Here is a 15,112-nt window from a genome sequence, read left to right on the forward strand (position 1 = left end):
TGGGATACATGACAGTGTTCGTTTCAATTGGCTCTTAATTTCTTGCTGTCTGATGTTACTGAAATCACTTATAAGCTTAAGCATGTAAGCTCTGTCTACAGTTGGAGCCAAGACACCTGTGGCTTAAGGAACATAGAAGGTTCTGACTAATTAGATCATCTTTTAGTACTGATCCTATAGTTTTACAAATATTATGACATCCAAGTTTGCAGCTGTGGGTTTCAGCTGTGGAGCAGCTGCAGGTTTGAAGTCCATGAATAGGCCTTGACCGGCCTTAACAATCAGTGAATGGAGTGGAGAGATCCTGGCATAGGCATGCCTGTCCTCTTGTATCTGTGATCTTATAATCAGGTAGACTGTTGAGTGTTTTTTCTGAGACTCATTCCTTTTTTCAACATATCTGAATCTTGCCAAGTGGAAGTAAAAATTGTGTGACACTTGTATTCGAATTGGGCAAGGTTATAATGTAACACTTAAAAGTTACCGTCTTATAGTTCCTGTTGCATATTTCTCAGGTTTAAGTCTATTTGGAAATATTATGTAACAACCAAAATGGGAAAACAATCTGAAAAAGAATAGATACGTGTATATGTATAACTGAATCACTTTGCTGTGCACCTGAAATCAACACAACCTTGTTAATCAACTACACTCCAATAAGTTTTTAAAAGTTTTTAATCAGACTGTGAAAGGATTGAAAATTTTTCAATTCTAAAATAAACTTTACTTTCCCAGATGAAAAATATCATGAGTTTTTAATAAAAATCGTTGGGGTAAAACTTTTGATTAGGTCTTTTCTGACTATTGGAGAGATTTTCCAGACAACAGGCGTATGTTCTCAATACTTCTGTTCAACAGTGTTGCATCATTTTAGTATCCTGGGAATGTCAGTGATTATGGTTTATGAATTTGGTTGAGCTTGAGACATAACATCCTTGAATAAAGACTGTAGCATGCATTTTCAGACTTTCTTAGCAGGATATTTGAAAAAAAATAAAGCAATTACTCTCTCTTAGCACTTTCCTATGAAGAACCTTATGGAATTCAGAGAAACTTAGGTATTCATAGTACATAACAGAAACTCAATTTGAAAATCATTCATTTTATTCCTGACAAAAAGTAAATTGGATAATGAGCTAGTGCTTGTGGGGTCTGTGTTTTTGAGATAAATATTTTGTCATTTGTAAAGAAAAAAAAAACCCTTAAAATAATTTCCAATATACAGTTTACTTTTAAAATTTGGAAGTAGCTTATGATGAGGTTTTAGACAGAATCTAATTCAGTTGATGGATTTGTTGTTACAAATGTATGTATCAACATCTTCTAATTTTGTCTTAATATTCTGCTTTTTAAAATGAGGACTCCTAATTCAGGAGCGATGAGAATGCAAATGCTTACAATTTATGATACATTAGTCAACTAAATGCCGTAGCTAATCATAGCCTACTCCAGTGTTGGAATGCTCTATTCCAAGAGAAAGAAAACAAGATGTACTGAAGGGAAGTCTAGTTTATAAGTAAGCAGCAGACTTGAGATTGGAATTCACAGAACATACTTTGAAAAGCTTAAAATTTCTATTTGAAAATTGAGATGGCTTTTCTCCTCAATTGACTCTTAATATTTTAAATCTAGTGTTAAACTATTAAAAGTTAGACAGTGGACAAGACCTGAATATGTTGTGTGACAAACTTGTATGCATGACGTGTCTGTTCAGTTTTTTAGGAGAGGTGAAAGAAACTGAGTTTTGGCTTATGTAAATTTTATTCGGTAGATGCATCTATCAATTCATTTCTGGTGGCAGATACAGAATCCCATTTCTGAAAATATTCAGCAAAACCTCTCCCACTTATTGGTAGTTTTTGTTGTATCTTTCACTTACTTTTGCTGTTGCAAACCCAACAACTTCTTGGGAAGCATAAAGGTTTAAATCTTAGGTAATATTATAAATCACTAGTTCCCAGTAAGCAGTGCTGTGCCATGCTATTAAGTTTCAGAGTTTCAGGTAACTGTGACTGTGATTTGAAACTTTCACCAGAGATACATCTGTGCAAAGGGTAAGGGTATTATTTTACTTTAAGACAGGGGAGTGAGACCAGTTAATTGATATTACTAAATTACACAGCAATGTATACCATTTCATTAAAAGGGGCTCCAGGTGACTGCTAACCTGCCTTCCCTCAACCTGCTCTAGGGATATAGTAAAGAGAATTAACCCAGAGTCATCTTTTCTGGCCAGAATTAGCAGTTGCAGAATTACTCACCCTTCTACAATAGCTTAGGTGTAAACTGGCTAAAGAAAAGAAGGAATCAAATGGAAAACTCCTTTATGGTATTGATGATAAATATTCTAAAATAAGTTGCATTAAATGTTTGTTTATATATGCTTTTATAGTAGTTTGCAAAAATGCACTTAGAAAGATGTTATTTCAGTAGGGCTCTGGTATTGAAATCAAAATTCATTTTCTGTTCTGTCCCACCGTGCCTCTTTCTTACTAGGTAATCCTGCCCTGTTCTGGTTCTCAAGGCATATTTCTCTTTGGGGGAGCATCTCCTTCAACCTGGCTGTGTTCATCAACTTAGCTGTGGCTCTCTTCTACCCATTTGGGGACGATGGAGATGAAGGCAAGTGCTTGTCTGTCTTTAAATGATAAGTATCTTAGAGTCTAAAAACAATACTTTTGATGCATGCCTCAACTATTTAGACCTTCCCAGTTACAACAATTTCATTCTTATTAAATAGCTTTTCTCTATTCACTGGAAACAGAATTATTGTAAGTAGAATAGGCAGAAAATGATGGTCAATATAAATATTTTTCAAGAAGTTCATATACAGCAGAGCTGTATTGATAAATAAGGCAAGAAAAATATTTCTACCTTACTTTGTGAGCAAAAGCATTTTATGTATCATCTCAATCTTATAAATACATGGGAAAGTGAGAGATGTATGCCAAAATGTTGATTGTGATTATCTTAAGTAGTAGAATCTCTATTTTACTCTCTTTTCTTTGCTTTTGGTATTGTCTAAGGATTCTACAGTGAGCATGCAGATAATTTGAAAGATAATTTTAAATGTATAGCATAAGGCAGATTATAATAATAGAGCACAAAGGATATTGACCATGAAGTTAATATTATCAAACTGCTGATACATGCGAAAGCAAAGACAAGAAAAATTATCCCATGTTAAGTGAAACGGAAAATAGGAGGAGGATACACTAAAGGCTGTGGAAATTAAGTTTTCTTTAAATCTGGCAAAAGAACGTGGGAGAATATGTCACAATCTGTATCCTGATTGGGATACAATCAGGTAGATAACTTTGGAAGGGGCATTGAAAGAATGGCTCAGAGGACAGGATGAGAGATACCAGCAAATAATAACCACAAGATGCTTTTGTATCTCATCAGTTTATAGGATTATGTGAGAATTTAATGAGATGTTGTAGGTAAAGCATTAAGAATAGCAACTGGTAATAATATACCAAAAAATAAAACTTGAATTTGCCACTCATCTTCAACTATTTACATAGCACTTACATTTTATCTGGGCTTCCCTGGTGGCTCAGACAGTAAAGAATCTGCTTGTAATGCAGGAAACACAGGTTCAATTGAGGTTGGGAGATCCCCTGGAGAAGGAAATGGCAACCCACTCCAGTATTGTTGCCTGGAGAACTTCCTGGACAGAGGAGCCTGGTGACCTGTAGTCCATGGGGTCACAAAGAGTCAGACACGACTGAGCGATTAATACTACTACTACTAATCATTTGATAAAGCTTAGCTGTTGTTGTTACAAGATGAATATTAATACTACAAAGGGAAGCTCAGTGGAAATGAGGGTAAGAGAAGAGCAAGAGATATTTAAACCTATTTCAGATGTGAGTAGGAAGAGGAGTGAGCAGGAAGGGAAATGGGAGTGCAGAAGTAATTTGCTATTTCTAAGGTCTGTTACAGATGGCAGATAGTAAAGTTCTAGCCTTTGGGTATAATCTGAGTAGTTATAGAAAGGTTTGATTTTTTTTAGAAGGTACGCCAGTGCTAATAAAAGGATATTTGACAAGGGAGTAGATGTGTGAGTTAAAAAAGCAATGAAAACATAGCAAATATTTGGCCGTCCATTGTGGGGAAGTTGTAAATACAGCAGGAAGTGGAAACAGCTCTCTTCACTGTGTTTAGTCTCATTTAGTGATGATAGCCCTCTTGGCACAAAAGAACCTAACTTTCCTAAGGAGAGAAGTCCAGCCTGAAATGATAAATTAGTATCATCTGCATAAGGAATGCTAACTAGATTGTAGCATCCGGGTAAATAGAGCATAAAGTCTTAGATATAGAAGCAGTTCTGGAAATTATCTAATATCAAATCATCATTGACACATAAAGAGATGGAAGCCCAGAGAACGGCAGATCTAAGACTAGATGGTTAAAGCATTTGTTTGTGCTCTCAGACTTTTCTGCAGGATGATTAGGTTAGAAGCGTGTCAATAACAGGTGCCCCTTTATACAGGGGCATCATCTTCCCTAAGTTCTATTCCATCATATACCTTACAAGACCACCAGAGCCAAAGTATATAGCCTGTTCTGCTACCTATTATACGTTAAATATGATGGCGATGGGCACAGGTACCCCTCTGTACATCTACACTTTACTCATTCAGGAGAAAGTAAAGCATCTGATATATTTTTTCATATTTGCCTAATAACAGTTGTAACAGTATTGCTAATGATGATAATAGCAACTGTTATTGTTTACTGTTTAAATTGGATCAGGCAAAGTGCTAAGCACAATGCATACATAATTCCATGTAATCTTCCTGACAGTTCTATAAAGTAAGTACTTCATCCTTCTGGATGAAGAACTTGAGGCTTTGGAAGATTTGACCAGTAATTCGGGAGTCTGGAAATACATACTTTTTAACAAGTTTCTGGAGGTGTTACTAATACAACTGGTCCTTGAACAAGAACTTGAAACCACATATATTGGTAAAACTGGGAATGAGGCTCCAGCCTCAGAAAGAAATAGACCCCATAGACTTAGCCTGCCAGGCTCCTCTGTCCATGGAATTCACCAGGCAAGAATACTGGAGTGGGTTGCCATTTCCTTCTCCAGAAGATCTTCCCGACCCAGGAGTTGAACCCAGGTCTCCTGCATTGCAGGCAGACACTTTAACCTCTGAGCCACCAGGGAAGCAGAAAGAAATAAGACCAACAAAGACAAGGCAGGAAGACGAGGTATGTCCTCTTCAGGTGTGCACTGTACTCTTCAGATGGGACTGAATAGAGGTGAACAGCAGTAACCAAGGTGGAGGCTCACTCCTAAGTATCTGGGTGTGGGTATGGCACTAAGGGGGAAGGGAAAGCATGAGCTGCCATTTTGGCAGTATGGAACCCCAAGGTTATATTTGGATAATCTGATTACAGTTCTAGATGAGTTATTTAATTATAGCTCCATGAATAAGGTTACAGTTTTGATCAGGATTAGCTGAGCCTCTAACCTTCAGTTACATGCTGTGCATAGCTGGGAAGGCTGAGAAAGCAAAGTTAAGACTGATTACTATACTTGGCCATCAGAACTGGCTGGAGAAGGTAAATTCTGTGCTGGACATGCAAGTCTCTAACGGTGAATTTTGTCAAGCATAGACTGGATGACTCCTTGGCTGGGATGCTTTGAGATGATTTAAAGATGAATTAGTTGATCATTAAGATTCCTTCTAAAAAGTGCTACAGAAAATAATGGGAATATGTCAAAGAACACAGGATTCAACTTGAAAGGTCTCCCAGTGGCCAAGTCTGTGGAAATTTTGAGATAAAAATGGTTACAGTAATACATAATAACCCACAGAATAAAATAAGAATCCGGGAATCCTCCTGGTAGAGGAGAAAGCTCTTCCTTACAATAGTATTCCTGTTAATCAGTGTAGGAAGAGTAATAGAAATAGAATGTTGCTGTTTGGCAAATACCATATAATAGCAATAACCATCACTGGATGCTAAAATTAATAGAGAAGTGTTAGATGAGAAAGTATAATGAGAAACAGGATATTGATGTAGTCAAAGTATTTCCCCATAATATACTTATTATGAAAGAGAGTGACTTTAAAGTGGAGAAATCACTTTAATTATGTGATCAATGTTAATGTCACCAGTGAAGAGACAGCAACATCAGGTGCCTCTTGACATGATGTGCTGATAAGGATATGGCATCTTGGACAAAAATGCGTAAAGTGAGGAAATTTCAGACAAATCCAGAATGAGAAATATTCTACAAAATAATTGGCCAGTACTCTTGAAGCTTGTGAAGTCAAAGGAGTGCTGAGGAATTAAAAGAGACTAAGAGACATGACAGCTAAATGTGATGTGTGATCCTGGTTCAGAAAAGAAGACATATTTGTGCAGTTCATGAACTTGGAATAAAGGTCTGTAGATTAAAGCGGTTGCTGTTCAGTCACTAAGTGTCCAACTCTGTGACTCCATGGACTGCAGCACTCCAGGCTCCTCTGTCCTCCACTATCTTCTGGGGTTTATTCAAATTCATGTCCATAGAGTCAGTGATGGTATCTAACCATCCCATCCTCTGCTGTCCCCTTCTCCTGTTGTCTTCAATCTTTTCCATCATCAGAGTCTTTTCCGTGAGTCAGCTCTTGACATCAAGTAGCCAAAGTATTGGAGCTTCAGCTTCAGCATCAGTCCTTCCAATGAATATTCAGGGTTGATTTCCTTTTGGATTGACTGGTTTGATCTCCTTGCAGTCCAGGGACTCTGAACAGTCTTCTCCAGCACCACAATTTGAAAACATCAGTTCTGTGGTGCTCAGCCTTCTTTATGGTCTAACTCTATTAATGTAATATATCATATTAATTTCTGGACATTGATCATTGTTGTGTGATTATGTAAGGTGTCAATATTTGGGGAAGCCAGGTGAAGAGACAATGAGAATTTTGTATTATATTTGCAACTGTAACATTAGTCAGAAAAAGTTCTAAAATAAAAAGTTAAAAAAGAAAAAATAAGTAAATATGAGGATTCCATCCAGCTCTGAGGTTCCTGGATTCTGGGTAGAAGTTGATCACAAAATCACCTGGTGAATCCTGAGCCAGAAAAAAAGACCTGTGGTCCAAACAGGCCACCTTTTCCAACCCCAGATCCTAATACAAGCTGCTCTGGAGTCACTTTGGCTTATGTGTCAGGTGAGGACAGAGAGGCTGGCAGCGGGGGGAATGGGCTGTGTATGCTGTCTCCAAGGGTATTTTCCAGCCTGAACACACAGTGAGTTTGTGGGAATCACTTGTGTCCAGATATCTGGTTCACACTTAGGTTATAATATTAACTGAGGGAACAGTGTCTGCCTTCAACCAGGGTAGTAGCGTACAATAATAAAAGGGAGATACTTAGTGGAAGGTGATTCTCAGAGTACCAGCTTGTAAGACGTCCACCCTCCAACCCCTACTGCAAATAATCTCCTTCTGTAGTCAGACTTTGCAGAGCTTTCTTTGAATGTCTTCAAGAATCCAGGGCCTATTGGTGTGGGTTTTGGTGTGGGTTTCCTTGTTTGGTTGATTAGTTTATATGCTTAACATGTGCTTCTCTAAAAATGAAACTTTGGCCAAAGTTATGGAATGAGGTCATGCTGGTTGTGGCTGAAGCCACAGCTATCGATGCTAGGGAATCTCCTAAATGTCCACTCAGAAGTTGAGCATTGCCATGCCAACCATCCCTGCCCAGTTTGGCAAAGGCAGAGGGGATAGCAGAGAACTGTGCCTTCTTATATCCATTTAGCCGAAGAAGGCAATGGCACCCCACTCCAGTACTCTTGCCTGGAAAATCCCATGGATGGAGGAGCCTGGTAGGCTGCAGTCCATGGGGTCTCTAGGAGTCAGACACGACTGAGCGACTTCACTTTCACTTTTCACTTTCATGCATTGGAGAAGGAAATGGCAACCCACTCCAGTATTCTTGCCTGGAGAATCCCAGGGACGGGGAGCCTGGTGGGCTGCCGTCTATGGGGTTGCACAGAGTCGGACACGACTGAAGAGACTTAGCAGCAGCAGCAGCAGCAGCATATCCATTTAGCATGTGATTTTTTAAAAATACTGTGTTCAAATTTGGAATGTCATTCTTTTTTCCTCAAGTGCTTTGTGTTAAAGGAAATAAATCTTCAAGGTGATTTTAATTCATTCACCTTAATAGCAACCACTGATAGAGTGTGGCTGGATGCCAGACACTGTGCTCGACCCTAGAGATACAAACACTGGGAAAACTGACCTTGTCCTCAAGGAGCTTATAGTCTAGTTAAAGGATGAAGAAGGGAATGAGACACAGTAGTAAAGAACACCCATAGATTTGTCTAATTTGCATTAGCCAGATTGAGAAGGGGGAAATAGGAAATTCTTACAAGTCTCTGCTGGAGGCTGAGGAGTGGAGAGAGGGGAGTAAGATGCAGCGTGTTTTATAAGTTAGCAGTACCCAACCTTTTTGGCTTCCCTGATGCCTCACAGCTAAGGAATCTTCCTGCAGTTCAGGAGAAATAGTTTGATTCCCAAGTTGGGAAGATTCCCTGGAGGAAAGCATGGCAACCCACTCCAGTATTCCTGCCTGGAGAATCCCATGGACAGAGGAACCTAGTGGGCTACAGTCCTTGGGGTTGCAAAGATTTGGACATGACTGAAGCAACTCAGCATGCACACACAACTTTTTGGCACCAGGGACCAGTTTCATAGAAGACAGTTTTTCCCTAGACCATGGCATGTGAGCTATGGAGAGTGGCTGTAAATACAGATGAAGCTTCACTCGCTCAGTACTGGTTTGTGGCCCAGGGGTTGGGAACCCCTGCTATAAGTAAACTTAAAACAAGTAGTTTTGGAAGTTTTGGCCACAGCAATCAGAGCAGAAAAAGAAATAAAAGGAATCCAAATTGGAAAAGAAGAAGTAAAACTCTCACTATTTGCAGATGACATGATCCTCTACATAGAAAACCCTAAAGACTCCACCAGAAAATTACTAGAACTAATCAATGATTATAGTAAAGTTGCAGGATATAAAATCAACACACAGAAATCCCTTGCATTCCTATACACTAATAATGAGAAAACAGAAAGAGAAATTAAGGAAACAATTCCATTCACCATTGCAACGAAAAGAATAAAATACTTAGGAATATATCTACCTAAAGAAACTAAAGACCTATATATAGAAAACTATAAAACACTGGTGAAAGAAATCAAAGAGGACACTAATAGATGGAGAAATATACGATGTTCACGGATTGGAAGAATCAATATAGTGAAAATGAGTATACTACCCAAAGCAATTTATAGATTCAATGCAATCCCTATCAAGCTACCAACAGTATTCTTCACAGAGCTAGAACAAATAATTTCACAATTTGTATGGAAATACAAAAAACCTCGAATAGCCAAAGCGATCTTGAGAAAGAAAAATGGAACTGGAGGAATCAACCTACCTGACTTCAGGCTCTACTACAAAGCCACAGTTATCAAGACAGTATGGTACTGGCACAAAGACAGAAATATAGATCAATGGAACAAAATAGAAAGCCCAGAGATAAATCCACGCACATATGGACACCTTATCTTTGACAAAGAGGCAAGAATATACAATGGATTAAAGACAATCTCTTTAACAAGTGGTGCTGGGAAATCTGGTCAACCACTTGTAAAAGAATGAAACTAGAACACTTTCTAACACCATATACAAAAATAAACTCAAAATGGATTAAAGATCTCAACGTAAGACCAGAAACTATAAAACTCCTAGAGGAGAACGTAGGCAAAACACTCTCTGACATACATCACAGCAGGATCCTCTATGACCCACCTCCCAGAATATTGGAAATAAAAGCAAAAATAAACAAATGGGACCTAATTAAACTTAAAAGCTTCTGCACATCAAAGGAAACTATTAGCAAGGTGAAAAGACAGCCTTCAGAATGGGAGAAAATAATAGCAAATGAAGCAACCGACAAACAACTAATCTCAAAAATATACAAGCAACTCCTGCAGCTCAACTCCAGAAAAATAAATGACCCAATCAAAAAATGGGCCAAAGATCTAAATAGACATTTCTCCAAAGAAGACATACAGATGGCCAACAAACACATGAAAAGATGCTCAACATCACTCATTATCAGAGAAATGCAAATCAAAACCACTATGAGATACCATTTCACACCAGTCAGAATGGCTGCGATCCAAAAGTCTACAAATAATAAATGCTGGAGAGGGTGTGGAGAAAAGGGAACTCTCTTACACTGTTGGTGGGAATGCAAACTAGTACATCCACTATGGAGAACAGTGTGGAGATTCCTTAAAAAACTGGAAATAGAACTGCCTTATGATCCAGCAATCCCACTGCTGGGCATACACACTGAGGAAACCAGAAGGGAAAGAGACACGTGTACCCCAATGTTCATCGCAGCACTGTTTATAATAGCCAGGACATGGAAGCAACCTAGATGTCCATCAGCAGATGAAGGGATAAGAAAGCTGTGGTACATATACACAATGGAGTATTACTCAGCCATTAAAAAGAATACATTTGAATCAATTCTAATGAGGTGGATGAAACTGGAGCCTATTATACAGAGTGAAGTAAGCCAGAAGGAAAAACACCAATACAGTATACTAATGCATATATATGGAATTTAGAAAGATGGTAACGATAACCCTGTATACGAGACAGCAAAAGAGACACTGATGTATGAAACAGTCTTATGGACTCTGTGGGAGAGGGAGAGGGTGGGAAGATTTGGGAGAATGGCATTGAAACATGTGAAATGTCATGTATGAAACGAGATGCCAGTCCAGGTTCAATGCACGATGCTGGATGCTTGGGGCTGGTGCACTGGGACGACCCAGAGGGATGGTATGGGGAGGGAGGAGGGAGGAGGGTTCAGGATGGGGAACACATGTATACCTGTGGTGGATTCATTTTGATATTTGGCAAAACTAATACAATTATGTAAGGTTTAAAAATAAAATAAAATTAATTAAAAAAAACAAAAACAAAAACAAGTCAGTGTGAAGTAGATAGGAGAGTAGAATTGAAGTCTCCAGTGTTTCTGTTTGAATTTTCTTTTATTACGAACAAGTGTTATACTCTAATATTTTAAAATGTATAAAGTGAATTCTTAAATTTTTTTCTATTATAAAATAAGGCACGATCATTATAGAAAATTAATACAAATATCAAGAAGACAGTCCCCTCTTTCCACCGTTAATGGATTAAAAAATGGCTTTGACAGTCTACTGTTTTCTTAAGTTTGTCAGAGGATTTCAGTTTATTTTTCTAGCTGAAGATCAAATCTTCAGCTAAAAACCAGTATGATCATTCTTACAAAATATAATTACAAATTGTTGTCAATTGACAATAGTGTAAATAGCCATTTAAGTAACTTTTAAATTTATTTACCCTTCACAAATACATATTTAACATTAAACTATATGCAGGAGCCTGGTGGGCTGCCATCTATGGGGTCGCACAGAGTCAGAAACAACTGAAGCGACTTAGCAGCAGCAGCAGGGTACTAAGCTAGACACTGTTTGAGTTCTCTCTACAAAGGGATCAAATGCCCAGTTTTAAGTTCATGGTTATAATTTCTCATTGGATCAAGAGGAAATCTCAGCAAGCCAGGTACTGTCTGAGAAAGGGTGGTCAAGTTGTGGTTAGCTTCTCAGGCATTAGTGACCATGCACAGCGTGACTGGCAGTGCCAAAGTTGAGACTTTTAAAATAAGAATGTCACACCAAGACGTTGCTTATGAATTATACCGAAGAATCTAGCGATTGGATGAGAGTTAAGTGTGCAAAGATGTTGGCAGTTTTACTAAACTTAAGAGTGAAGCTCCACAACTTGGGGAATTTATAACTAGAGATGGACTTACTCAAAACGAGCTCACAGGTTATGTTTCTATTTGTAGTCAACAAATAATTGGTGCTTCCCAGGTGGCACTAAAGAACCTGCCTGCCAACGCAGGAGATGGAAGAGACTTGGGTTCGATCCCTGGGTCAGGAAGATCCCCCAGAGGAGGGAATGGCTACCCACTTCAGTATTCTTGTCTGGAGAATTCCATGGACAGAGGAGCCTGCCATGTCCATGGGGTTGCAGAGTCAGACACAACTAAGCAACTAACACTTTTACTTTCACACACACATATATATAAATACACTTATGTGTTTTAACAGTGAAAGTTTAGGTGTGTTTCATTAAAAAATGGATATTTTACATTCTGAATCTATAACTTAAAAACACTTTTTAAACTTTATTTATTTATTTTTGGCTGTGCTGGGCCTCCGTTGCTGCTCACAGGCTTTCTCTAGTTGTGGCGAGCAGGGGCTACTCTTCACTGCAGTGAGAGAGCTTCTCACTGTGGTGGCTTCTGCTCTTGCAGAGCACACAGGTTGCAAAGAGTCCTTCAGTGGTTGCAGCACTTGGACTCCCAGACTCTAGAGCACAGACTCAATAGTTGAGGCACAAGGGCCTAGTAGCTCAGAGGCACGTGGGATCTTCCTGCATCAGGAATTGAACCCGTGTCTCCTGCATTGGCAGGCAGATTCTTTACCCCTAAGCCACCTTAAGAACTTGATAATAATTTAACAGGACAAGACATGAGTTCAGTGCTTGATTCCAAATGACTTACCTGAACGAGTGGAAAATCCCTGTTTTGTCATCTCCCCTCTGACTTCATCAGCCTAAATCAGGCCAAGAGTGTTCCCCCTTAATTTACTTCTGCAAATATAGCATCGCTTGACCATCAGAGGGGGATTCCTTGAATACACATGTCAGTGCAAACATTAATAAATTGTCCTTTTTAAAAAAGGAAATGTATTTATAAACCCCTTCTGGGGCCATTTCTAAAGAAACTTTTGTTGCAATGGAGTTTAGTTTTGAAACATTTGGAGTTTTGTTTTCTGATGAAGTAAATAGCTGAACATTATTTTTAGAAGTTGAAAAACACACACATATACCTATGCATTCATACACATAAACGCACTTGTGTGTTTTAACAGTTAAAGCTTAGGTCTGTTTCATTAAAAAGTAGAGAGTGTGCATTCTGAATTCTTTAATATAATATAAAAACTTGATTATAATAAAACAGGACAAGGTACGAGTTCAGGGCCTGATTCCATTTGATTTAGCTGAATAGTTGATGGCCATTAATCATGCATTTTGAATTAAGGTTTCCAAAATGAGAAATCCCTATCCAAAGCATCTAGCATGACTCCCTCTGGAAAGAAAGACACACAAGTTTCAGAACTAATGTAAGGAGCATTGACTAGTGAGTATTTTAGCAGCCTGGGATTCATCACAAGCTTTCTGGAAATGTAGGTGGTGCTTGTGGTAAAGAATCCACCTGCCAACTCAGGAGACTTAAGAGATGGTGGTTCAATCCCTAAGTCCAGAAGATCCCCTGGAGGAGGAAATGGCAATCTACTCCAGTATTCTTGCCTGGAAAATCCCATGGACAGAGGAGCTGGGGGTGGGAGGGGGCTACATTCTATAAGATCATGAAGAGTCAGACACCACTGAGTGTCTGAGTACAACAAATAATGAATAATGTGTACAAAGACATCTCCTCTAAATATACAGTGTGTTCAGTTCAGTCACTCAGTTGTGTCCAACTCTGTGAACCCATGGACTGCAGCACACCAGGCTTCCATGTCCATCACCAACTCCCAGAGCCTACTCAAACTCATGTCCATCGCGTCGGTGATGCCATCCAACCATCTCATCCTCTCTTGTTCCCTTCTCTTTGCGCCTTCAATCTTTCCCAGCAACAGGGTCTTTTTCAATGAGTCAGTTCTTCGCATCGGGTGGCCAAAGTATTGGAGTTTCAGCTTCAGCATCAGTCCTTCCAATGAATATTCAGGACTGATCTCCTTTAGGATGGACTGGTTGGATCTCCTTGCAATCCAAGGGACTCTCATGAGTCTTCTCCCACACCACAGTTCAAAAGCATCAATTCTTCAGTGCTCAACTTTCTTTATAGTCCAACTCTCAGATCCATACTGACTACTGGAAAAACCATAGCTTTGACTAGACGGACCTTTTTTGAAGTAATGTCTCTGCTCTTTAATATGCTGTCTAGGTTGATCATAGCTTTTCTTCCAAAGAGCAAGCATCTTTTAATTTCATGGCTGCAGTCACCATCTGCAGTGATTTTGGAGCCCCCCAAAATAGTCTATCACTGTTTCCATTGTTTCCCCATCTATTTTCCATGAAGCAATGGGACCGGATGCCATGATCTTAGTTTTCTGAATGTAGAGTGGGTTACTTTGAAATTCAGTGTTTTATAACTTGTCTTGCTCTATTATATGAAATTGGTTCAGTTCTGTCCCTCAGTCATGTCCAACTCTTTGTGACCCCGTGAACTGCACCACATCAGGCTTCCCTGTCCATCACCAACTCCTGGAGCTCAGACTCATGTCCATCAAGTTGCTGATGCCATCCAACCATCTCATCCTCTGTTGTCCCCTTCTTCTCCTGCCTTCAATCTTTCCCTGCATCAGGGTCTTTTCCAATGAGTCAGTTCTTCACATCAGGTGGCCAAAGTATTGGAGTTTCATATATATATATAATATATAAAATAGAGTGGCAAATGATTTAACATGTTCCAGTTCTGTTCTTAGTAAAAATAAACTCCTTCCACATTTTACAGGTACTCTTTCACCGATGTTCTCAATTCTGCTTTGGATAGCAGTGGCAATCTGCACATCTATGCTGTTTTTCTTCTCCAAGCCTGTGGGTATTCGGCCATTTCTTGTGTCAGTAATGCTCAGATCAATATATACAATAGGTCTTGGGCCTACATTAATACTTCTTGGTGCAGCAAATGTAAGTACTTTATTTAGTTTTGTACTGTTTTAGATTAATTAAAAGTGTACTAAATATAAAAGCATAACTCTATGCTTTAACTTTGTAAATAAATTCTAATTTATTGTGAATCCAAATTAAATTGAGTTTAATGTGTACCTTCTTCACTGACTTTTTAGAGAAAGAAAAAATGGCAAGTGAAAATTTTATATATTTAGGATGGTAGCATTTGGGGCATGACCCAGTTCTGCACTCAATTTAACCCAATCCAATTTTAATGCTTTCGGCATCC

The 15,112-nt window shown here is 38.8% G+C and overlaps 1 protein-coding gene across 1 annotated transcript in view; it reads left to right on the forward strand.

Annotated features, from left to right (window-relative positions):
• The window catches only part of ITPR2 (inositol 1,4,5-trisphosphate receptor type 2), a 588,791-nt gene that overhangs the window by 465,561 nt on the left and 108,118 nt on the right, over positions 1-15,112 (forward strand). Inside the window, exons 48-49 of the mRNA XM_061417572.1 lie at positions 2,497-2,622; positions 14,666-14,841. Coding sequence (XP_061273556.1) covers positions 2,497-2,622; positions 14,666-14,841 — 302 coding nt within the window. The remainder of the gene's footprint in view (positions 1-2,496; positions 2,623-14,665; positions 14,842-15,112) is intronic.

Source organism: Bos javanicus, chromosome 5 (assembly GCF_032452875.1).
Source record: "Bos javanicus breed banteng chromosome 5, ARS-OSU_banteng_1.0, whole genome shotgun sequence".
Lineage (NCBI taxonomy): Eukaryota > Metazoa > Chordata > Mammalia > Artiodactyla > Bovidae > Bos > Bos javanicus.